The sequence below is a fragment of the Drosophila teissieri genome, chromosome 3R, assembly GCF_016746235.2.
Source record: "Drosophila teissieri strain GT53w chromosome 3R, Prin_Dtei_1.1, whole genome shotgun sequence".
Taxonomy (NCBI): domain Eukaryota; kingdom Metazoa; phylum Arthropoda; class Insecta; order Diptera; family Drosophilidae; genus Drosophila; species Drosophila teissieri.
In genome coordinates, this window is record NC_053032.1 from 21,362,886 (window position 1) to 21,387,643 (window position 24,758).

Below are 24,758 nucleotides of genomic sequence, written 5' to 3' on the forward strand. Positions count from 1 at the left end.
TATCACTATACTTTAATAGCATCATTCCCATGTTTCTAGCGTAACTTTAACAGTAGTAACCCCTTGAGAAAGTCCTGTGCACGCCACTGGCGAACCTAGTAAGACAGCAGTATCTCCGCTAGGGGTGCGTCTAGTGGGTGGCGGGTGGCGGATGGCTTATCGGCTGCTTGAAATGGAGCTTTCGAGCGAGCTTCTCCGGCGGAGCTTTCGCACCCGCTTTGGCGCCTGGCGGACATTCATAATGGCGTCCGTCGGTACCGCTGGCGAACAGTACTCAGCGCGCAGCGCCCCAGTGAAGTTCGTGGCAGCGCACAAAGAACCCAGCCAAAGTACATAAAAAACAGAACTCCAGGCGGAAGGAAAGCACAACAAGCTCCAGAGAAGGGGCCACAAATACACAATAAAGAAAACAAATTGCAACCACAACAAAAGGATACTTTGCCAGCCGAGCAACCTGATCCTGGGCACCCAGTTCGCGTGGCCAATTCTCAAATAAAAACGCAGGGTGTGCAGTGGAGCGCGTCCTTTATTTTCGTCAGCACATCGGTATCCTGCCAACGAAAGAAAAAAAAACCCCAAAGGACGCCCCACGCACTCATCGTTTGTACGGGCTGCCAGAGTTGCCCCATCGCCGCCAGGAGCCAGGAGGAACCCGCAGGACCAAGGCGTCCAATCTGAATTCCATGGCAGCAGCCACATGGAGCTGGCTGTTGGCCCCATTCCTGCTCCTCCACTGGGCCAGTGCAGGAGCGGGCGGCGGAGCAGGCGGACTGGGAGCGGGACTGAGCGGCCCCTCCGTCTTCACCAGCTCCTTCCTGGTGCGCTTCCGGCGCGGAGTGGACAACGCGTTTGCCCATGATGTGGCCGACAAGTACGGCTTCGACAACCTAGGCCCGGTAAGTTGATTGTGCGAAAAATCAATTATTATATTGCCGACGGCCGGCTTGGTGGGTCGCTTCTACTTCTGGGCCAAGTTGCCAGCGTTTTAGGTTCACATGCTGCACTTGTCGGGCGCGTGTCGGGCGTTAATTGCGATTGCTCGCGGGGTCTGGGTGTCCTAGTGCTTGAGTGTCCTGGTGTGTGTGGGGTTGTGTGTGCCACGAGCGTGCTCAGAATGCCAAAGGCAGCTTTTGGCCAGCTGGCAAGCGGCAAAGTTTTTGGGGCTTGTGGCATTGGCCAACTTCCGTCGGCAGAGCGGAGTTTCCGTTGCATACCGCCAGGCGCAAATTTGCGCATTGCATGCTAAAAAGCCATTGCATTCGAGCCAAGGTCAAAGTGGCGAAAATAAACCTGCCCACACACGGGGTAAATAACACCGTAGTAGGTCAGTAATTTGCACTCAAATAGCTTCTGTCTGTGGCACTTTGACCTGTCAGTCCTAACGACTTCTCCTCAGATTATGTGGAATTTTTAAATAATTTTGAAGCGTAGGGATAAAGATTGACAACTAAAACCCATTATCATTTATTTATGCATAATCATTATATCTGCTTATTGCGAAATCATTCCTCTTGTAATTCCTTGTGCAACGACTTTCCTTGTGAGAACTTTCACTTTCCTGTCACTGCAGGGAGCTGCAATCCTGACAGCCTGGCGATTCGCAGCGATAAACCCTCTTATGGGTTTGTCATCCGTCAAAATAATGCATAACCGTTGCCCAATTCTGTCAGCACTTGACAGCTATGACGTGCACTTGTTGCACGCACTCGGATTAGGTCAATAACTCACTCGGGGAATTCAGGATTAATGCGAATTCGAGAGCTGGAACGGACGCAATTAATTAGGGGCATCAATAACCAGTAGAGTGCCGGCGATGAGATTGAGGGCATCGGAAGAGGGGACTACATAAGGCTGGCGCTAAATCCAATTAACTCTCCTATTCCTTGGTAATCCGATATCCAGTCGGCACCTGAGGCCCCGGCTCGTTGTTTTCTTTCCTGGCGGATGGCGAGAGGTCCTTGTTATCCGATGGCTTCATTGCGACATCGATGCTGTTTGCAATGGCGCAATCTCATCTGCCCCCATCGCAGCCGAAAGCTGATTGCATACCGCAGTTGCCATGGACACTGTTCTCGCATTGCACAGGCGTACATACATACATATAGGTTCTGGGAAAAAGGACTAATTGCGTCGGAATGTTTTCCTCTGCAAACGAAACACGAGCAGAAATCTGTGCAATTTCAGCGACTAATTCCCTTCGATCTGCTTCATACCCGTAGAGACAAACTTTTTCCGGGGAATTTCCAGTCTAATTATGTAGCTTCGTAATTATTGATTTTTTACCCACTCAATTGCCTATACTTGGATAATCCCATCAGAGCCAACAGATTTTCCTGTTCGATGTTTTTAAAAATAGCCCCCGATTTAATTACAAATTGCAGCCTGTTGGCATTTCGCCTCCGGACTTCGAACTCGTTTTTAGATAATTGCCCAAACATCCCATGCTCTGCGTGGGTGTGGTCCTCGTAATAAAATTGCGGCACATGTATCAAAATCCAAAAAAAATCGAGTAGGAAACAACGAAAAAAACCGTACTCGAATGAAATCTGTTGCTCCTACGTCAAACGCTATCGCCGAGCACAAATCAAAATGTATCCCAAACCAAAAGTGAGTGCTTACCCAGGGCAAACTCACTTTTGCTCCCATTCCAATCGATATTGCGCATACGCCGCATCTTATCTGCGGGACTTTGACAATGAGTGTGTTTAGATTTTATTGCCTTTGATGTTACGACCTTATCGGCAGTAAAACGTTAGATTCAGTCAGCTATTGCCGTACAAATCTAAATAAATCCCGATCCCGCGTTGAATGTAATTGCTGCCCTGGCACTCAAATGGGGCTCGCTGTGTGGCGAAAAGAAAGCGAAAGTCAATTTCTTGCTCAAGTAAATACATATGCTTCCTCACTGCCCACGCAGGATTTGTGCCCACGCAGTTGGCGGAGTTTAATACCAGCAACTCCCTGCAGTTTCGTGCCCCGTGTTTGGCCAAGAATAATTTCCAAACTTGGCTAATGCCACAAAGCGACTAGTCTTTGCGTTGGGTTTAAGTTTTACCTGCGACCGGACCGAAAGCCTTTGAGCATGCATAGTGGTGTGTCTGCCTGCTTTGTGGTGAGTGTGTACCAACTTTAAAAGCCAACAAACTCACCTGTCATTGAGCCAACCCCACCACCCCCTCTCGACCACCAGCACCATCCTTTTGAGCCGCTTGTCTTGGTTGTGGGGCTGTGAGCCAAATCCTTGCATAAAGCGTTAAGTCAGGACTCCAGTTGACGTGGCCAACGGCAACAGGCGTTAGTTGTTTGCTGGTGTTGCTGTTTGAAAAGCCCTTCTAAGTCCCAAGAACATCACCAACAATGGTGATTGCAACAGCAAAAGCAGATTATTACAGCAACGTTTATGGGCATAGAAAAAGATATCAGCAAAGTTCCTACGATTTTTTCGAATTAAAAGATAGTACTTTATGAGGCGGAAGGCCATTTATGGCTTATAGCTTAAATCGTACGTCGTCGGGCAATAATAAATAAAGAAATGCATCCTTAAATGTGCTATAGCTCAAAGGCGCTTTAAAATCCTGTCTGGATCCCTAAAATGCGGAGTGTGTAGCTTCCTTTCAGATGTCCTTATTTCGTGTAATTCATTCTCCACACACATTGCAAGTATTTGCTTTCCTTAAGCTTGTCCCAGATAATCAGGAGTTCCTGAAATGTCAACGCTCATCTACTATGCATAGTTTCATACTGCTAAGCCATAGTTTTCTCATAAATTATGCAAGAGTGTTGTGACCTTATTAAGATGCCAGCGCGTACACGTAGATGGAGTGCATATTTTCAACCTAATAAGTTTCTCTTTGCCACGAAAAACCAAACCGTATTTTGTTGCTTTTTAGCGGGTTAGAGTTGAGCTGCAAAGACAAATGTGGAAATGACTTGCGGTCTGACATCGGCACATTCGTCTCCGTTTGCTGTTATCGCTGGCTGTTTTCCTTTCATTTATTATGCCAAATGAAAAACGAGTTTACAAATTCGGTGGTCGCTCGCCCAGATGGTTAGATGTGGTAAGATGGTTGCAAATGAAAGGCACGGACATTTGTAACCCAAGGCTAGCAGCATATGTTGGCAAATACAAGACAAACAATGGAGGCGCACTCCGATTCCAATGAAAGTCGCTGGACAAACAGAGACGCAGTTGGAGTTCAAGATGCCGAGCCTTTGGAAAAGGTCCGTTCCATCGCCCCAAAAACCACAGGCACACACGCCACCCACTTGCACACAATCACGAGCCACCACGGCGCACACAATGCCTTATCACGTATACGCAGTGTTGCGGCCCGAGTCCAGGCGCATTATTTATTTATTTTTATTTTTAGCCCTGGAAAGCAGCTCGATGGCTGGCCGGACAAAGGCTGGCTATTGTAGGGACCAGATGACAACAATTTCTCACAGATGGAAGATTTATGACTATTAATGCAGTAATTGGCTCTGAATAGTTTTGCCGTTTGCTTTTTCCATGTTGCCAACGGCCTTTCTGGTTGAAGAACTAAAAATAATTTTGAAGCCAGTACACTGTCTTAAATTGTAACAGGATATATGCATTTTAAGCCATGGCAAATTTATGCTGCTGTTTATGACGTACACTTGCAGCGGTTTATGGGCAGGACTGCATGAAAGAGGTTTAACGTGCAACAACTGAGAGTGATGCCTTGTGTAAATAAGGCAAGTGGTTAAAGAGAAGGGTAATTTATATCTTTTTGAAAGGATTTATACAAGCGAAATCCGAGCGAAACTGGCTTCAAAGGCTGAACAGAATAAGTAATGTATATGGAAAGTCACTATAGAATCTCAGTGAGGTAGCGGAGACAACTCATGGTCCTTTGTCAGATTTACATTCAATTTTGATCACACTAACAGGTTGACATTGGCTCAATAAAATTACCAAAGTTGCCTTAGCTTTTTACTTTTCCCCTGCGAAAATGTGACGACGGAAGCCCAACATCTGGTAAATATTTGCCAGCTTTTCGTTTGCATTTGGGAATATTGTGTAACGCAACCCACTGTCAGCCCCTGGACATATCATTTGACAAATGAGTTTTAAACTATAAATATAATAGCAAGAGAATGGCTGGGATTTCACAGGGCTCTAATGCTAATTAGAAAGTTTTCGGGTTTCGCCTAAACGAGGTCACACAGAGAGCAGAACCGAACTTTAACTAGTTTAGCCCGGTGTCTGCTTAACTTTTCTCGATGTTATTCGCAGGGCTATGTATTCATTTGATGGAGGCGAAAGTGGGGTGGCACTAAATATAGACATGCTGTAAACAAGCTGCCGGGCTCAGCGTGGATCAGCTCCCATAATGGAACCAATGGACCGTGCTCCTGGGCCCGCACAGTTGTCTTAGTTGGACAGGTGTCGCTAATGCACACATCACTGCTTCTTCTACGCCGGCTCTTTCTCTGATCCTGCTCCTTTGCGAGCATCCTTGGCTGTCATCCTTGGGGGTGCCACTGTGGCTAAACAATTTAATAAATCAACACTCGAGCAAAAGTTTTGTCAAATATTTTGCCCTCAACCGAAAGGAAAGTGCTTCGAGAGCCACAAAAAGTGGAAACCGAGGCAAGCACAAAGACCAAACGTGCCGCTTGCTCTTTGTAAATAATTAAAAAACTTTTCAATGCCTCACTCCCCAAATGTCTGCAGTTGATAAACGAGTGTGTGAATAACACACAATACATAATTACATTTTTATTTTAAACGTCCTGGCTTTTGCGTGTGCACTCCCCCCCTCCCAAAATGTCAAAGGTCAGTGAGTAAAAGTTTTGTTTGCCACGCGGCGAATTTCATTCCGATAAAATTAGATGAATATCTTGAAATTTAATTAGCCAACTGCCAGCTGGCGTGGCTGCCCAGACTGCCGAGACTGCCCACTCCGTAAAGTGCCGAGCTGGCACTGTGTGCTTTGAGAAATCGCTCATACGCAGTGTCTGCCCAGCGATGGCATGTCAATGTCAACAGAGCGCTTCAGATAATTATGTTGTGTGCTGGCGGGCAAGCTGCCTTTGCCCTGCTCCGAATAGAAAAGCGTCTTAAGGGCTTACTACCACTGCGCCGCTTTCAATTACGCTGGCCTTACAATTTGACCCAGTTTAAGCTGCGACTCAGAACGCAATTTCCTGAGCAGTCGCCGTCTAAATTCATCTCATATATATATTGCACTGGTCGAAGTTTAATTCAACTTGTGCAGGTTTAAGCATTGATCCAGCCAGCAAATCAAATGCCATAATCACGGGCACATGCCAGGAGCCTCAATCAAAGCTTATTAGTCGAGTTGGGCGCAGCTGTTTGTCTTTGCCGTTTCCTTTGTCGCCGCATCCTGCTGAATTATTCACGAGTCCTGCGTCAGGACACTCATTTGCATTTCTCCAATTCGCCACCTGCCATCGAGGTCTTCTAATTTTAAGGCTGTGCAAATTTGCATGCCATTTATTGACGACTGGATTTGTGCGGATCGCCAAGCTGTCAATCCAAACACGCTTATTTGCATTGTTTTGGCGCGGTATAAAGACAGACAAGTTTTTTGCGTATTTTTCAATTGAATAAAAGTGCCACTCTCGACAGTTGGGGGGAAAACACTTGATGGGGATTTTCTCTATACCAGCACGATAAAATGCTATCATTTAGTACTCCGTTTCAGCAGTCTGCACAAGTGATTTTCGCTTGTTGCGATAATTTCTGCAAACACAATAGTGCAGTAATACATTTTCCCATTATTGATTGATTGACTGATAAATTGCGAGAATGACAGGAAGGGCGGCTATTTTTCCTAATTAGCGCAGTTGCACTGAGAACACATTTATCACGTGGTAACCCGACTGTTATCTATATTATGTGTATGCCAGTAGTTATTGACGGCTAATGCCACTAGAAAAATTGTCCACCTTCTGATAAAGTGACTGCGGCTGCGGCTGTCCTTGATAAACGCCTGCTTCTGACGTTGGTTGGTTAACTAAACCGTTGGCCATTTTGGCCAACCGAGTGTACAAATTGATGAATGGTTATTCCTCGGGGCTTTCAATATTGGGAAACAAATAAAATGCGACGATTGCGTAATGACTTTTATCGGAGATGAATCGCTCACGCTATTCGCATAATCTGTTGCCTACTTTTCTGCGGATCTGGAAGGCGGAGAATGCGGCATTGGATTCCTCTATGTTTTCATTTTATTTTGGGAGGAAAGTATTGAATATAGCCGCCAGTATTTTTAGATTAAGTATGCTAATGCATGTAAATACAAATTTATGGCGTGGGATGTTACAATAATGCGTATTTCGTTCACAAGGAAGCTGTACACTCTGCTTGTAAGGCACACATTTTCAGGACATTGAAAACTAAATATTTTATCAGCTCTTGCGAAGGAATTTAAAAGCAGTTCTGTTTGCTCAACTTGTTGAATGTCCACCATTGTGCACTGTCGGCAGCTGACCGAGCAAGAATTCGATTAAGGTAAACAAAGGAAGCTATATTAACAACTTAAAGTCCTTTAAGCCCCAGGACACACACAAACGCCCATTCCAAGCGCCCCATTGGGCCATTGTTGTATGCTATTTTTGCAGGCACTGTGAAATATGTGCTGCACATAAATACATGGCTGTATATACGTATGTACGAGGGAAGCTGTCATGTACAGCGCAACTGATGATATTTCAGCTTTTTCAGCGGGTTTTTCATTTACCTTGGATGGATTCGCACGGGGCGAGTGAAAATCCATAAATTTCTGATGTTGACGGGCCAAGAGAGATGACGTGTCATGGCGCGGGCGACTTGTGGCCACGACCCGGCGACAAAGACGCCCACACCGAAATCCCTTGGCCGTGATGTAACTACACAGCTGTTGTCCTGTCGAGCAACAAGTGCTGTAGTAGTGCCGAAGATGCCAACGGCTTCTCGTTAATAAATTTGCCATTTAAATGCGGCAGCCAACTAATTATAGACACCATTTTGGCAGGCTGAGGAGTGAGCAATGTGTCTCAAACACAGACAGCAACAGCAACAGCACACATGTGAGCTTTTGGCCAACTTTCGCGTGTGGGTGGTGTTGAGCTTGAATAACTCACACACATCGGACACATACGCGCACATACGCGCGCACACTGAGCGAAAAGGGGGGTGGCGAACAGCTGCCATTTGCCACGGAGCTGTCCTTACTTTACTGTAGCCCCGTTATCACCCCGTGTGACACATTATATTTATAATGGCGAGCCCTGCACACAGACACAATGGCAGCTATATTGCTACATTAGACGTCCTGCTTTGTTGCTCTTAATATCTGCGTTCAGCTCCACCCACATAAATCCGACTGACTGAGGGTTGTGTTTTTACTTTGACTTTCACTTGGCAGTTGGGGGGGATGCGGTATACCATATGCTGTGCTTATGAAGAAAAATCTGCAAATTATGCGGGACATCTAAAAATATGCCAGCAATTTAGCGGCATGTGGTCAAATGTCCGCCAGATTAGTTAACTCACATTGTTTATTTGTGTGCCGTGTGCGTTCAAGAGCGCCCACTGTGCGTATACGCTATCGTTGTCTATCTCTATTTTTTTGTAAGCTGGCAACATACTTAGGAAGTCCATTAAACAGGCTAGTATAGGCCCAACAATCCAGCTGGCCAGCTGTTGCAGTACCCATTGAGTAATTTACACACAAATTAACAGGGCATAAAAATAGACAAACTCAAACCGTCTGTGGAGGGCCGTGATTGACAGCAGTCAACGGATTGATGGCCCTCCAGTTACGCGCCTTGCCGTTGTTTTCCCGCTTACTTATGCGCGGCACTTGGCGCCTAAGTAAACCACTGGTGTTTAAACCCCCCCCGCCAATACTGCTCCAGTTGGGTGGAGCCATTTATCGACTGGCTGACGTGGCTGGCCACGAATTTATCAATTTATGACTCAAAGTCCGTAAATGAATGCCGAATTTCTGTCGCGTAATTTGGGAAATGCTTGTGATGGATGTCAGGGTTTTAAGTTTGTGTTTGGGCTTCATAAATCAGGAACATTAAGGCGCACCCAACAAATATATTCCACATATAAAGATCTATTATTTTGAGCACCAATATTCAACTAGTTGCTCATAAAATACATTTTAGTAACTCATTGTTAGTATTCCACATAAAAAGATCTATTATTTTAAGCACCATTATTCAACTATTTGCTCATAAAATACATTTTAGTGCCTCATTGTTAGTAGAAATTAATTACAGCCATTGATTTTGCGCCTTTGAAAGGGCTCCTATTTCGTTTGTTAATTTTACTTGAAATTCATTAAACGCTTCCTTCCAACGTTTACTTAGAATTACGCACTTTTCGCTGATCAAAGAAATTTCTGCTATACCTGCAACCCCTTCCGCGCATCTTCATTCTTTTGGTGGCCAAAATGTTGAAGCTGAATTGAAAGTGTGCAGACAGCGGTCAGAAAAGCCATAAATGCCGAAAGGCGAAAGGAGTGAAAGCATTCTTCTGCCTCAATTTGCTCACCCAAATGTCCTTATTCATATTTAATGCTGCTGCGAAGCGGACGAGAATCCTTAAAACGGCCGCGTGGGCGGGTTTTGCATAAGCTCACGTTGATGGAACTCCGATGGCTGGGAAAAACCTTTGTTTAGTCAGTTACTGGCCGGGTTAAGGCAATTACCCACGTGTGCCTACCGCTGCTGCTGGCGGGAAGCCCATCAAGTCGACATCCTTATAATTTGCCGCTGGCTTGGTTAATGAGGCGTGTTTTAAAAATAGATTCGCAGTCGGGCTGATTTGGCTGGCAAATTGATGGGTATTGTCATCGCCGCTCCCCACTGATGCCGTTTTATTGATGCGCATTCGCGCGAATTATGAATTGATAGCAATGGCACTCAACGCCGCACAGCTGCTAATTAATCACGATGTAAGCCTGAATTATGCAGGACGCCAGTCGCCCGGCCATCCGGCCATTCGTCCAAAAGGGCAAAGTTATATAACGCCCAGCAGCTGGCCAAATGCCATTCGAGTCTCCAATGGCTTAGAGATGAGCAACATGTTGCAGGCGGCGGATCAAAATCGTACACTTGGGGAAATAGTACGATAGAAACATAGTATGATAAATTCTTCCTTTTACTTTAAATGGTGTTTACAAGTACTTAGAAAGAAAATCGTTGCAACTTATAAAAATCTGTAATCATGATAAAAGACCATTTTGCCAGCGTGTAGGCCGAAAATAGTGGTCCATTTCCCAAGGGCGGCCTGCCATTGGCCAAGTGAAAGTGGGTTTGGCCCGAAGGCTCGGCACGTATCGTGTGGAAACTCGAGATCCCGTTCACTAAAATTGCAGTGGGGAAAAACGGAAAATTACTGGCTCAGTCTTGGCCAAGCCATTGGCTCTACTGGCTCTGCTGGCACTCAATTTACCAAAGCCAATTAATGATGATGATGTTGGAGTTGCTGCTCCTGCAGCCGATGATGATTATGACTGGCAATTTAGAGCACAATTATGGGCACACCAACCAACAGCCATCAGAATGTGTGAGGAATGGCTGGGGCCAAACTCAATTAGAGCGCAATTACGGGTCACGCTTCTAGGCACAAAACAAGCAGGGAATTAATGTGTTTTTCTCAATTAAAATGCCACGTCTCTAATAAAATGTTCTCTTGCACTCCGTGTGGACTCCTTACAGCTGGTCGGCGCCGATGGACACGAGTATCATTTCAAGCACCGGACCCTTCCACATGCCCGCACCCGGCGAAGTCTGACGCACACACGGGCCCTTAAGAGCCATCCGGCGGTGAGTACAAGTGGAAACTGGTGGGGGGAGGGGAAATGCAGAAAATTGGCATCAAGGTCGAAAGGGAAACTGGCACACTTGCTGCTAGTTGGGGCGCAAATAAGGTAGGAACGTGCTCAATACAATGGCCTGGAATACAGACACAGAAGTAAATATTAATGGGGTAGTTTGCAATGTTTCCACATTGATTTCATATTACTATGCCGGACTCTTCTGGAAAAATAATATTTTTGTTTTCATGCTACTTCACTTGGGAATGTAAATCATTTTGTAAGACTTCCCATTGAATATCCCAGTCTTTTTATTTAATACAAAATACATTGCCCATAAACTTGTATTATGTGCAATCAAGTAAACGGCAAACACGACTGACAATCAACTGTGTCGGTCAACTTGTAACCATGTGCCTGCTTATTTGCACAAATGTCAAATGCCAGAGTTCATTCGAAGCTCCCGAAATAGTTTGCACCGGACATTGTTGGCCGTCCTGCATAACGGACATCGATTGCATTGCGTGCGGCTGTGCGTCCATTTGGCCAACGGAGTGGAACGTGCCAATAGGCCATAGTCGATAATCAGGGTGCACAATGAATGCACACAAGGCGCATGGAGTGGGCGGTCATTGGGTGGGTGGTGGAAGGACAATATGGAAATTGGCATGCAAACAGGGTCGTTTCGCTTCTGTTCACAGCTGTTTGCACAGCTTTGGATTGGTACGAACGCGTACGCATAACAATGACCCGCATGCTCGGGACTTTGGAGTTCGGGTTGTGTGACAGATGGCCCATCAGCGTAACCCCATTTTTGTGGCTACCACTAACACTAATGGGCTCCCCCCCGCTTCCCTCTCTGCAGGTGCATACGGCCGTGCAACAGCCGGGCTTCAAGCGGGTTAAACGAGGCCTGCGGCCGGCGGTGCCCGCCATTCACGGCATGAAGTTCGACCTGAAAGTGGGCGAGGCCAATCGCATTGACGAGGAGCCCACTGACCCGTACTTTCCCATGCAGTGGTACCTCAAGAACACGGGCCAGAATGGCGGCAAAGTCAGGCTGGATCTGAATGTGCAGGCGGCATGGGCGCAGGGAATCACCGGAAAGAATGTTACGACGGCCATCATGGATGATGGTGAGTATTTTCGGAAATGAAAATAAAATGCAATCTACTGGTTTATTATCCTACACTTTTACACTTTATTGCGGCGTTTGCTCTGCCCAGGCGTGGACTACATGCATCCGGATCTGAAATTCAATTATGTGAGTATAACCCACACGCGCAATGGAAACCCTTTCAAATGGCACTAGCGAGCATTTAATTAAATTTGGCTTACTGCACATATCGGTTGCCAATGAGGAATTATTCATGGCCAAATGGCCAACAGTCGTTGTGGCTCTATATGTGCGATTTAATTTAGTTGCTCCACAACGCACTGTTGAAATCCCTTATGTGCATAATAGTAAAAGTTGGCAGGAAATTGAAGCTAAAAGCTTCAACTTTTCCCGACACTAAAACTTTCCACCATCATTATTATTGTCAAAGTGCTTATCTGCCATGCATATGCAAGCGGGTCGAGTGAGTCGAGGTGGTCTGCTTCCGAAAATAAATTGAATAATTTTCCCAAAAGCTACAGCAAAACCCACTTACCGCACACAATCGCACACACGTGTGAGCTCGCATTTAATCTGGTTACATCTGCTCATTTCCAGAACGCCGAGGCCAGTTATGACTTCAGCAGCAACGATCCCTTTCCATATCCCCGATACACCGACGACTGGTTCAACAGGTAAGTGGTTGCGAATGGCTAAGGCTATCGATTTTGGGGCCAAAATGTCCTCGACAGCCAACTGGAATGTTGAAGAGGATAATTTGTTTGTGTCATACGATTTGAATGGAATGACCAAGTTGATGGGTTAAGCTGCCTTTGTCCTCGTGCTCGTAAAGAAAACTTTGACTAATTAAAAGGCAGTTGCGGAATTAATGGCTCTTTTCACTCAATACTGGAGCTCCAGTCACTTGATAGTTTGTCAGCTAATGGGCACTGCTTAGTGGAGAGAAAGAGAGAGAGAGAGAGTACTTTTTATTAAGCTGCTTACCTGCAGGATGCTCAGTAAATGATTAGCCCCATCTCATCCTCGACCGCTACTACATTTTTCAGCCATGGAACTCGTTGTGCCGGCGAAGTGGCTGCTGCCAGAGATAATGGAATTTGCGGCGTTGGCGTTGCTTATGACAGCAAAATCGCAGGTAAGTGGCTTTGGCAGAATATCCGCTGAATAAATATACATACATATGCGTGTATATCAGCGACGCCTTCGAGGTCCTGACCTCCAAAGTTTTAGGGCGCTTAAATCGCATTACGCATACACAGCGTAATCCGCGCAAAGACGGGGTGAATCAATTGTCAGCTTCAGTCATGTACATATGTGCTATCTAAAGTGTAAAGTTCATGGGGCGCGTTCCATCATTGTAAATTGAGCTTCGATAAAATCTGATTTCTACATGTAATGGGAGACATTTTTCCTTTTGGAATGGGAAAGCAACAAGTGCGGTCGCAAATCCAGCCGCGTTATCTGTCATATTTTTTATCGCTCGCCAGGGAGAAATCATGTGAAAAATCGGGAAAATTTTCGAACAAGCACAGACGGAGCTGGGAAATGCACTGCAATGTTTACGATTGCCATAAAGCGACAAGTGAAAGTGGAGGGTGTGGCGGTGTGGCGGGGATCGTATAAATATTGATTTATAATTTCCGCCATTAGATTTAATGCATACTTATCGCCCGCTCCGCAGGCATTCGCATGCTGGATCAGCCGTACATGACGGACCTAATCGAGGCCAACTCCATGGGCCACGAGCCGCACAAAATCCACATCTACAGCGCCTCCTGGGGTCCCACCGATGATGGCAAGACCGTCGATGGTCCCCGGAATGCCACCATGCGAGCGATAGTCCAGGGCGTCAATGAGGTACGCTTGAGCGTGGGGAACACGAGGTACAGTTTTTGGAATTTATGGCTAATCTTTCACGCCACCCGCAGGGACGAAATGGCCTGGGCAACATCTATGTTTGGGCATCCGGCGACGGCGGCGAGGAGGATGACTGCAACTGCGACGGCTACGCCGCCTCCATGTGGACCATATCCATTAACAGCGCCATTAACGACGGCCAGAACGCCCACTACGACGAGAGCTGCAGCTCCACGCTGGCGTCCACATTCAGCAACGGAGCCAAGGACCCCAACACGGGCGTTGCCACCACGGACCTCTACGGCAAGTGCACGACCACCCACTCGGGCACCAGTGCGGCGGCGCCCGAAGCAGCGGGCGTCTTTGCCCTGGCCTTGGAGGCCAAGTGAGTAATCCTCGCCTTCGTTCCTTCCCTTCTGATTGATACACTCGAAAGTATTGGTGCCCATCGTTTACATAATTTATTTCATGCCATTTTAATGGTAACTATCATAATACAGCCTGATGATAATGTAGAATTTAAAATCAACATTTTGATAACAAACAAGGGAGTAGCATTTTTTCGAGTGTATTTCTTTTGCCACTTTATGAATTTATGCTAATCCCACTTAAACCCACACTCCTTCGGCAGTCCGCAGCTGACTTGGCGGGACATACAGCATCTGACGGTGCTGACATCGAAGCGCAACTCGCTGTTCGATGCCAAGAACCGCTTCCACTGGACAATGAACGGCGTGGGCCTGGAGTTCAATCACCTATTCGGGTTCGGAGTGCTGGACGCCGGCGCCATGGTCACACTATCCAAGCAGTGGCATGCAGTGCCACCACGCTACCATTGCGAGGCGGGCGAGCTCACCCAGCCACAGTGAGTATATCCTGGACTACTTCTAGGCTCAAGTCGGCTTATCCTTTTCGTCCTTTAAATAACGCAGGGCCATTGGTATGGGCCGTTCGCTCTTCTGGGAGATCAAAACCGATGCTTGCAAGGGCAGCGACACGGAGGTCAACTATTTGGAACATGTGCAGGCGGTGATCTCGGCAAACGCCTCACGACGCGGCGATCTGGAGCTCTTCCTTACATCGCCAATGGGCACCAAGTAAGTAAATTAAAGAAACATAGTGAAATGCATGCTTATAATATTATATTTTGTGTATTGTATTTTATTTTGTTTTTATTATTGCAAAATATAGATATTAATGGCAATCATTACTCCACAGATCCATGATCCTGTCGAGGCGCGCCAACGACGATGACCACCGCGATGGCTTCACCAAATGGCCCTTCATGACCACTCACTCGTGGGGCGAGTATCCGCAGGGAACCTGGCAACTGGAGGTAGTATATACATTGTACATTGCCTATATATAGTCGGTATATCTAAGCGAATCCGCCCACAGGCTCGCTTCAATTCGCCCCAAACCCGACATGGCTATCTGCTGGAGTGGTCCTTGGTCCTGCATGGCACCAAGGAGGCGCCCTACCGCACCCTGCACCCCTCGTCGCCGCACTCCAAGCTGGCCATTGTGAAGAAGGCGCACGAGGACAAGAAGATGAAGTAGGGCGGGTCGCGCAGAGGGTCAGAGGTCAGGTCCAGATAAACATCCGCGTAGCGACGTCCATTAGGCAGCTTGGCGTTTTATCAACGAGTTTAGTGTGAGGTTCAATAAAAGTGCTGGCTGTGTTTTATTTTGAAATAGGATTGATTGAGATTAAACATTTGATTTGGATTGTGTTTATTCGTTTGTGTAACTTCTAATATTTGCCATTCGTGATTTGTGTTGGATCTGTAGAACTGAAAGTTCATTTAAGCAAGGGATGTACTCCTATAATTTCTGTTTGTGTAATTAGTTTTCTTATTTGGTGAGCTAAGCGCCCAGGGTGCCACAAAATCACTTAATTCGCTGTTTAAACTATTTCTGGAAATTGCAAAAGCGCACATTTACCACAGTAGAACAGATTTATCGAAATTCTGCACTCAACACCATAATCCGTTGAGTGTCCTAGCAAACTCTGTAGTCGATATCAAAGGCAAACAACCACAAGATAAGAACATAGAAAACAGGTATAGCAGGTATATTTGAATGCGTAGCAGGACTAGGAGCAGGCGGGGAATAGAGATATAAAATAAAACTAGAACAAAGAAAACAGGATAAACCATATGTAAATGTGTAATATCTATATGTATGCATACCCTATCTTTAACTGCGTCCTATGCTGTAGACTTATAACTATTTCTAGTATAAAATACAAACTAAACAAAGTATTTACACGTATTTTAAAGCTATGTCCTTTGTTTTCCATCCTCTATATATATATATATATACACGAATATACCTACATACATGCATATACATATGTACTTAAAGGATACTTAGCAAAAACATAAAATGTTAATCCCATTACTGCGGAAAAAGTTTGTCGCTTAACTTTGGTTGCGAGCCGAAATCTGCTTTAATTTGGATACAACTCGTACGTGTAAAATGCATTTACATACATAGTTTTCCTTTCAGTTTCTTTCGGGGGCCAAAAAAACCACAACATAGTAACATTAATTGCGTGAAACCAGACTCACGATTGTAACGTAAAACGGAGCGTGTGTTATGAAGTAAAAATACATAAACAAATGTTAAAGTACAAGTGCATAAGCCTAAACGGTGAGCAGAGAGATACAGATACGGATTGTTTTACCTAGTCTAATAACTGAGATACAGCGCATTGTTAAAGTTTACCGATAATGTGCGAGAGGAATAAAAATTATATATATATACACAGAACCATATATGAAGTACATATACATACATGTGTAATTATTAATCAAAAACCACATAAAGAGATGGCGGCGGCAACTGTGGAATAACCATTATATACATACACCGAATATTTAACTATATATATATGCATAAATGTATGATACGTATATATATAAACCACAAAATAAAGGCAAGGAGTATCTAATGTGGCCGTTAAGTTGATTTTTGATGTTGTAGATACAAAGATACAAAGAAGTAGCACCCATAGATGCACCCTACCACCCAAAATTATAGAAAGATGTGTGAATGCTAATGCAAAACCGATATTTGATTGCAAATTTAATCATTTCCTATAGCACTCGATTTGCTTTCGTCTTTTGGTGCGGTTTTGTCATTTCCATGTAATTGAACAGAAAGAGAATTTAATTTTGTAAATAAAAGTTAAGAAAAAACGGAGTCAAATTTGTTTAGATTGGGAAATGGGTAAAATGCGAAGTCTATGGGGAAATCAAACCTGAAAGAGAAATGAAACTTTGAGATGATCTTTAAAATATTTAAAACAAGCTTTCAAGTTCTCTAAGTGATTTCAGTAAATTATTGTATATTTTTTATTCAAGATTGAATTTCTTAGATTTTGTATGTAGTTTTTCTTTCAGTGTACTGGAGGAAGCTTTTAAAGCTCATTAAATGGTTTTCTACACAATTTGTTTGTGTTCAGGAAACTCTACAAAAAGTTTCCAAAAAGCTTTTCAAGACTTTCACTACAGAAAGCTTTTAAGGCGACGTCTTTCATATGAAGGATATGCTTTTGAGCTTTGTCCATTTGGGCCCTGCTGGGGAATTAAATGACCACACTTTATATGTACGTATGTACATTTCCTTAATATTATGAACATCAATTAATTATGGAACACTATTTTCGCCATGTCCCGGACACGCTTTCAAAATATAATTAATGAAAGCCAATTAATATGCCAGAATGAGCATGTGATAGCTGCAGGATTTGGGGTAAAGGGATTACTGTCCTGCTGAGGTTCACTCCACGGAAGAGATATTGAATATGACGCAATATTTGGGAAATATTTCGGTGCCATTTCCTTTCGTATCTATTTAATTGCGGGTGATTTATAGTTTTCTCGCATAGCATATATCCTAATAATGGCCAGGCCAAATTTGCACTCTTGTGTGAAAAAGGGCAACAGTTTTAATTGTTGACTCAACTAATTGCGCGATATCCGCCCAGAAGTCGCCTCCTTGGCGGGAGTGTCTGTCAGCTTTTTTTTGTGTTGCTCCGTTTGCTTGTAGCCGGAAATATTTATTAACTAGAAATTGCATAGCACAAAGGCAACAAGCAGGCCGCAGGAAGGAAGGAAATGGGCAAACATGTGACGCACCCCCAGAAGCAAATACGCATACACATACTTACAGACACACACATACAGACACAGCACAGCGAGTGACTCCATGGCGTATACGCAACGCAACGTGTCGGCTACGTGTTGTTTTTAGGCCTTCATAAATCATCTGGCTGTGGCCATATGATAAATTGTCATACTAATTGTTTTCAGCGTCCAAGACAGGCCGCGTAGAAACGTGGCCACAAGGCAGGGCAGGTCCAACTTTTACTTTATTTCCTATTTTTAATATTTTAGGCCCTGTTACTTGCCCTGTCAAATATCGCCTATCACTTGGCATTTCAATATTGCACTTTTCCAAATGGGGGCCCCTAGAAATCCCCTTCATTTGAACTTGAACCCGCTGGAAGCATCAATCATAATTAGCCGGCGATATCATGTGGCCATCGATGTTGTCACGGCGGCCAAGAGCGATTGTGGCAAAAAATGTAACTGGGAAGCTATTCGGTTACATGCCCGGTCAATATGCAAAATGTTACGTTTTTACATGGTAACAAGTTTTTGATTTATGACACGTTAATAGTGACAGCTTGCCCGCTTTTGGGGTCAATTGGGCGTTGTGTCGTCTTCCCAGCAAACAGCTTCCAAGAGAGCAACAGGTTTTGGCATCGCTGTTTTCTGTTTCTGTTTCTTTTTCAGTTTCCGTAGCTCTTGGCCACTTTCTTTCGAATTGGTGGGTCTTTACGGGGGTCTTAACGGGGGTCTGTGGTCTTTGCCCTGGCGAGAGCGAGAGCGAGACCCAAGTTGGACATGTCTGCGGGACAAAGTGTTTGACACTTTAATGAACTGCCCGGGGTCGCGTGTGTGAGCAGTTCATTAATATTAATGCCCCCGGGCGCTCTGTTTTGGTTTCTTTCTTGCGCCTTGCGAAAGTCGTAGAGCAATTCGCTCTGGGCCAGACACAAATGTCAATTGCCGGCCGGCCATTAGCTAATATTTGGTAATTGCTCTTTAATTGAGCACCCTGTCTTCGATAGTTCTGTAATGCATACAGGCCCTAATTGTGCGTAATAACGGTCTGCTGACCGCTAACCGCCAACCGCTGACCTTTGTCCACTCAGAGATAGGGAGCGATTTGTTCCTCTTAATGCTGTCATGATTTGTGTTTTTGGCGCCCCACATAATGGCCATGATTATCTGACGGTAATTGTTGTTGCCGCCTCTGGGGAGTTCGCTGCCTTGGCAGTGGGTGATTGAGTTGGCCTACCACTCCACTGCCGCTGCTGTTGATGTCATGATTTATGGCTCAGGTTCCGTGGCACACGTGCCCTACAAAATTTTAATTAACAAAAGCATCAGCTCTGCTCCCACTGCCACTGCCACTCCCACTTACGCCCTCAAACTGGCCAATCACTGCGATTGGTACTATAAATAAATCTTATCATCCCACGACTTTTGACGTTGCCAAATTGTTACTGTCATTGTTTGGTCTTAGTTCTGTTTGTCTTCTGTGCAAAGATAAACAGTAAACAAGGGGCCATCACCAGAACAACGAACTGCGGAAACAACAGGAATCCCGGCAACCTAGGCGAACTGATACCTTCCATGGGACAGGTCTCTGGCCTCGGGACAGTTTATTTACTTACGAACACGCTGCCTTTTGCGGGTGTCATTGTCAATAGGCTGATAGGTTTTACTGCTCCTTGGTAAAACTTGGCCCGTAAGCGCACCTTTTCCAATACGACGACCCCCGACCCAAAACTCCGACCACGACTCCTGCCTGGCAACAAATTAAATGAATTCGTCGGTGCCAATGGGCAAAATGATTAAATTAGAAGAGCGTTTTGCTCGTGTCCCCCTCGAGGCCGTTCGCAGGATTTCATTTGGCCTTTAACAAATTATGCATATTTATAAATGTAAATGCCGGCCACTGGCCATTTGGATGCGGAGTTGGCCACGTTTGGATGAGGCTGGGGATGATGAGCAGCCGTCGGCAGCTGTAGTCATCCCTGATGTATGACTACTCATTATGCGCATAAATGGATATTGTTGGGCCTGGCCGAGGAGCCTGTTGCTTCTGGCCATTGCTCCACTGCCAGCCTGATGGAATGTTCTGGTGATTTAGGCCTATAAATCTCAGCCACACAATATCGTGCACTGAGAGGAAAACACACAACATTAGTTTAAAGAATTATTCCCAGGCTAAGCCTTATACGATGTACGATAACTTTGCTATTGATTATATACCACCATCTTATAATAATAGCTGACATGCAACCATGGTTGACATTCATCAAATTTGTTGCCGTGTGCATCTTAACTGGTTTATGTTGAATTCAATTGGTAGCTCTGTCGCTCTTCAGACCGCCTTATCAATTAGAGCACATCGTCAGCATCTGCACACACATCCACCCATCCACACACACACACACACCCAACCACCCACAAATAAACACTCTGGAGATTTATGTGAAACAATCAGAGCAATTAACTGGCCCAGAATGTGCTACTTCGAAGGAAGTGAGCCGTTTCGCATGTGAATCTGAGTGTGTGCCAGTGTCTATTTATTGTTAAATATTGTTTATGCAATGTCTGTGTCTGTGTCTGTTTCTGTGCCTGTGTCTTGCTATACCTTGTATGCCTAATTGAAGGCGTTTGTTGTTGGCTACAAACCAGGAAACCCAATGCTCTGATACCCGTTACTCAGCTAGTGGAAGTGCGAAGGAGAGTCTTGTTCCTGGGATCTCGACGTTCATACAGACGGACAGACGGACGGACGGACAGACGGGCAGACAGACAGACGGACGGACAGACAGACAGACAGTATATACTTTATATGGTCGCAAACGATTCCTTCTCTGCCTGTTATATACTTTTAATCGAATCTAGTATACGCTTCTAATCTCTGAGAGTAACGGCTATAAAAATAATAATGATATGCGAAGACGATTAGATTGGTTCTTAACTAGTTAATGGGTATAAATATGATCGCTGCATTTAAATGTACTTTAGTTTTAACTAACTTTCGCAATGTGGTCATTAACCACATTTCTTGTTGCAGTGCTAACCTTGTTGGCTTTAGTCTATTTATTCCTAACATGGAACTTCAACTATTGGAAGAAGCGTGGCATCCAGACAGCTCCCACGTGGCCAATTGTGGGCAGTTTTCCGAGCATTTTCACCACGAGGAGGAATATCGCCTACGATATTGATGATATCTATGAGTATGTGAACAACTCTAGTTGAGTTATAAAACATATTAAAGCACCCAATTTGGTGTGATAACGCATAACGTGATTTAAGTGGTTTTAAGTGGTTAAAATCAGAAATATCTTCTGTATGGCTTTTGCAGAAAGTATAAAGACACAGAGCGCATAGTTGGCGTTTTCAGCACCCGAGTTCCCCAGTTGCTGGTCCTGTGTCCGGAATATATACACAAGATCTATGCCACCGACTTTAGCAGCTTTTATAATAATGAGTGGGGGAATTTCGTAAGTGTACGCTTAATTGTGGAATGCCCATGACTGAATTTCCAAGTTCATACATAGGTGAACAAGAAGACGGACATGATCCTGGGCAACAATCCGTTTGTGCTAAGAGACGATGAATGGAGGGAACGAAGGCCGGAGATCACGGCACCATTGTCGCCTAATCGAGTATGAAGCTTATTAACCATATACCGAATCAGAATTGTATTTCTCATCATTTTCCCAAGGTCAAAGCCGTTTACCCAGTGTCACAGAGCGTGTGCAAGAGCTTTGTGGACTACATCAGGCGACAGCAGAGTATGGCCACCTCCGAGGGCTTAGATGCCATGGATCTGTCCCTCTGCTACACCACCGAAGTGGTTACCGACTGCGGTCTGGGTGTCTCGGCCCAGAGTTTCACGGACAAGACCACGCCGCTGTTGAAAATGATCAAGCGTGTGTTCAATACCTCCTTTGGGTTCATCTTCTACAGCGTGGTCACCAACCTGTGGCAGAAAGTGCGCGAGTTCTACAGCGTACCCTTCTTCAACAAGGAAACCGAAGCGTTCTTCCTCGACGTCATTAGGCAGTGCATTACTTTAAGACAGAAAACGCCAGAAAAAAAGCGCGACGATTTCCTCAACTACATGCTGAAGTTGCAGGAGAAGAAGGGCCTGCACACGGATAACATTCTGGTTAATACGATGACCTTCCTTCTGGACGGATTCGAGACTACGGCTCTGGTTCTGGCGCACATTATGCTGATGCTGGGACGTAATCCGGAGGCGCAGCAAAAGCTCCGCAAGGAAATCGGCAATGCGGATTTGACCTTTGATGAAATGTCCAAACTCCCATATCTGGACGCCTGTATATATGGTGGGGAAATCTGTATAGAGTTCTTGGTATCAGTTTATCTAACTGCGTTATTATTTTATGTTTCAGAAACTTTGCGTCTGTTTTCACCGCAAGTAGCAGCTCGCAAACTGGTCACCGAACCCTTTGAGTTTGAGAACAAGAACGGACGCACTTTGCTTTTGAAACCGGGAGCTGTGGTCGTCATACCCGTAAAAGCTGTGCACCACGATCCGCAGTACTATGAGGATCCCTTGACGTTTAAGCCGGAACGTTTCCTTGAAAGCAATAGAGGCGGTATGAAAAGTTATATGAACAAGGGTGTATATCTAGCGTTTGGCGACGGACCTCGTCACTGTCCAGGTTGGTTGCATAAAAATATGTCTAAAAATCATGTACAAAATCGATTTCTTCATTCAGGTATGCGATTTGCAATGACTCAGCTGAAAGCCGCTGTGGTGGAGATTTTAAGAAACTTGGAAATCAAGGTTAATCCCAAAACCCGCTCGGACAATCAGATAGATGATACCTTCTTCATGGCCACCTTGAAGGGTGGTATTTACCTTGACTTTAAGGACCTTTAAAAAAGTTTCGGATGATACACCCAATGTGGTTCGATCAAACAAGGTTTGACAGTGATGCTCCATGTGCGACAAGTTTGATTTCTAGTGCGCATCAGTTTGGTTCTATTGTTCTATTATTTTAAGACCTAAGTTTTACTTTATATAATTGTATAAAAATGAATGAAAATTCAAAAAATGGTTAAAGTCTCAATCAACATACTTACACAAAACAAGTACGGATTTTAAATACCACAAGTGTTAATTTGTTACGGAATATATCAACAAGATTCATGCCGTTGCTTCCGCGACAATGAAAGAGGAAATTTCGTAGGTAGATCAGATAAACAGCAGCAATGTGTGAAGATTACAGACGCACATTTCTTGGCCGACTTAAGGAATACTCCAATATTGGTTGAGTCCACAGAAACACTATTGTGCGGCAAAAACCACAAATGCTGTCGATGCCCAAGCGATGACTGACGATATTGATGGACTCGACACTACGATGGGGTGGAAAGCGAGCTTCAAACCGGGTTCATAACCTGCCGCAAAAGATGCAAATCGCAATCGCCCGGCTAATTAATTAATTATGCATATTTTGCATCGTTTTTGTGGTAAGTAAGCGGCTTTGATGTTCGTCCGCCCAAACACGAGTAGTTCCGCAGATTTATGTAAGACAAGCAACGCCCTAAGGTTGCATGGTCTGGTGAAAAAAAAGAAAGAAACTGGTTCCGTGCGGTATCCCCATTTCCCGTAACCCGTAACCTGAGACGGGGTTTTGTGTCAACGCTTAAAAGCTCATTTATCTCTGATTAACTGTTGGCAATGTGCGAAGTTCGGTGTGTTGCAGCATCCGAAGATGAAACAGAAACCGATGCGATTCCGATCCCGATAGCCAAGTCAAATCAAAAAACGCTGCCACATTGCAAGCCCATCATTTGTCATATTTCCAATTTCCCATTCCGCGAGTTTGTATAAATATCTTCGGAATGCAAACACCGAACGTCAGTTAGCGAACTTAAAGAGTGGTAAACAGATCCTCCGCACTAGACATCAAAAATATCTGCTCAAGATGCGTGGATTTCTGGTGAGAAATTGAAAGCTAAGAAATGTGAAATACATTAAACAAGTGAACAAGATTATGAGTGCAACGTAAACCAAAGTGAACTAAATGAACGAAGTTTTCAAATGCGTATATCCAGTTTATCAATTAGGAAATATATCATGTGACTACTTTCTAACTAAGATAATTTTCCAAATTCCAGTTACTTTTCCTCATTGCTTCCGCTTCGGCAGCCAAGTTGGGCTATAATTATCAAGCTGCGGCTGGCGACCGTCGCTTTGCAGGACTCATCGATGCGGAGGCCACAGGATTTAGCTCCACATCCACGCAGCAGCAGCAACAGCAGCAGCAGCATCAGCAACAGGAGCTTGTGCAGCAGAATGCGCAACAACAGATTCCAGCTGCTGCGGATGAGTTCAGCAAGGAGTTCTACACCTACGCTGCGCCCGAGGAGGAGTTTGCGGATCGCGAGGCCACCGAGCACATCGCCAGCATGCTGAAACGCAATCTCCGCGTGCTGTTCATCAAGTCGCCGGAACACCAGGGTCTCACCAACGCAGCCCTCCAGTTGGCCAAGCAGGCCAGCGAGCAGCGAACGGCCATCTATGTGCTCAGCAAGCAGGCGGATGTGGCCCAGCTGGCCCAGCGGCTGGCCAATGAGAATCAGGCCCAGAGTCACAAGCCGGAGGTGCACTTCGTCAAGTATCGCACCCCGGAGGACGCGGTGCGTGCCCAGCAGCTCATTCAGCAGCAGTTCGACTCCTTGGGCGGCAGCTCCCGCAGCTCGGACGAGGGCGTCGCCCCCGTTTTGGACTTTAGCTCCGCGCCAGCTGCCATTAACGTCCAGGCTCAGAATGAGGTCCAAAATCAGGTGCAGGCAGTCACTCCCCTCACAAAGTATTTGCCAGCCGCGTTGCTGCGCAGAAAGTAG

The 24,758-nt window shown here is 45.2% G+C and overlaps 3 protein-coding genes across 3 annotated transcripts; all 3 read left to right on the plus strand.

Moving 5' to 3' along the window:
* Positions 1-284: 284 nt before the first annotated feature.
* LOC122619022 (neuroendocrine convertase 2) lies at positions 285-16,966 on the plus strand. Its single transcript, XM_043795691.1, has 12 exons — positions 285-896; positions 10,705-10,812; positions 11,668-11,938; positions 12,029-12,066; positions 12,517-12,593; positions 12,966-13,054; positions 13,601-13,776; positions 13,848-14,161; positions 14,408-14,641; positions 14,709-14,873; positions 14,995-15,112; positions 15,175-16,966. Exons 1-12 carry the CDS (start codon positions 684-686, stop codon positions 15,334-15,336), a joined length of 1,965 nt encoding a protein of 654 aa, XP_043651626.1. The 5' UTR covers positions 285-683; the 3' UTR covers positions 15,337-16,966.
* Positions 16,967-20,912: 3,946 nt separating this feature from the next.
* On the plus strand, positions 20,913-22,785 carry LOC122619023 (probable cytochrome P450 28d2). Its single transcript, XM_043795693.1, has 6 exons — positions 20,913-21,106; positions 21,235-21,373; positions 21,431-21,538; positions 21,598-22,225; positions 22,292-22,564; positions 22,622-22,785. The coding sequence occupies exons 1-6, from the start codon at positions 20,913-20,915 to the stop codon at positions 22,783-22,785; spliced, it is 1,506 nt and encodes a 501-aa protein (XP_043651628.1).
* A 1,051-nt stretch (positions 22,786-23,836) lies between these two features.
* LOC122621999 lies at positions 23,837-24,758 on the plus strand. Its single transcript, XM_043800086.1, has 2 exons — positions 23,837-23,851; positions 24,030-24,758. The coding sequence occupies exons 1-2, from the start codon at positions 23,837-23,839 to the stop codon at positions 24,756-24,758; spliced, it is 744 nt and encodes a 247-aa protein (XP_043656021.1).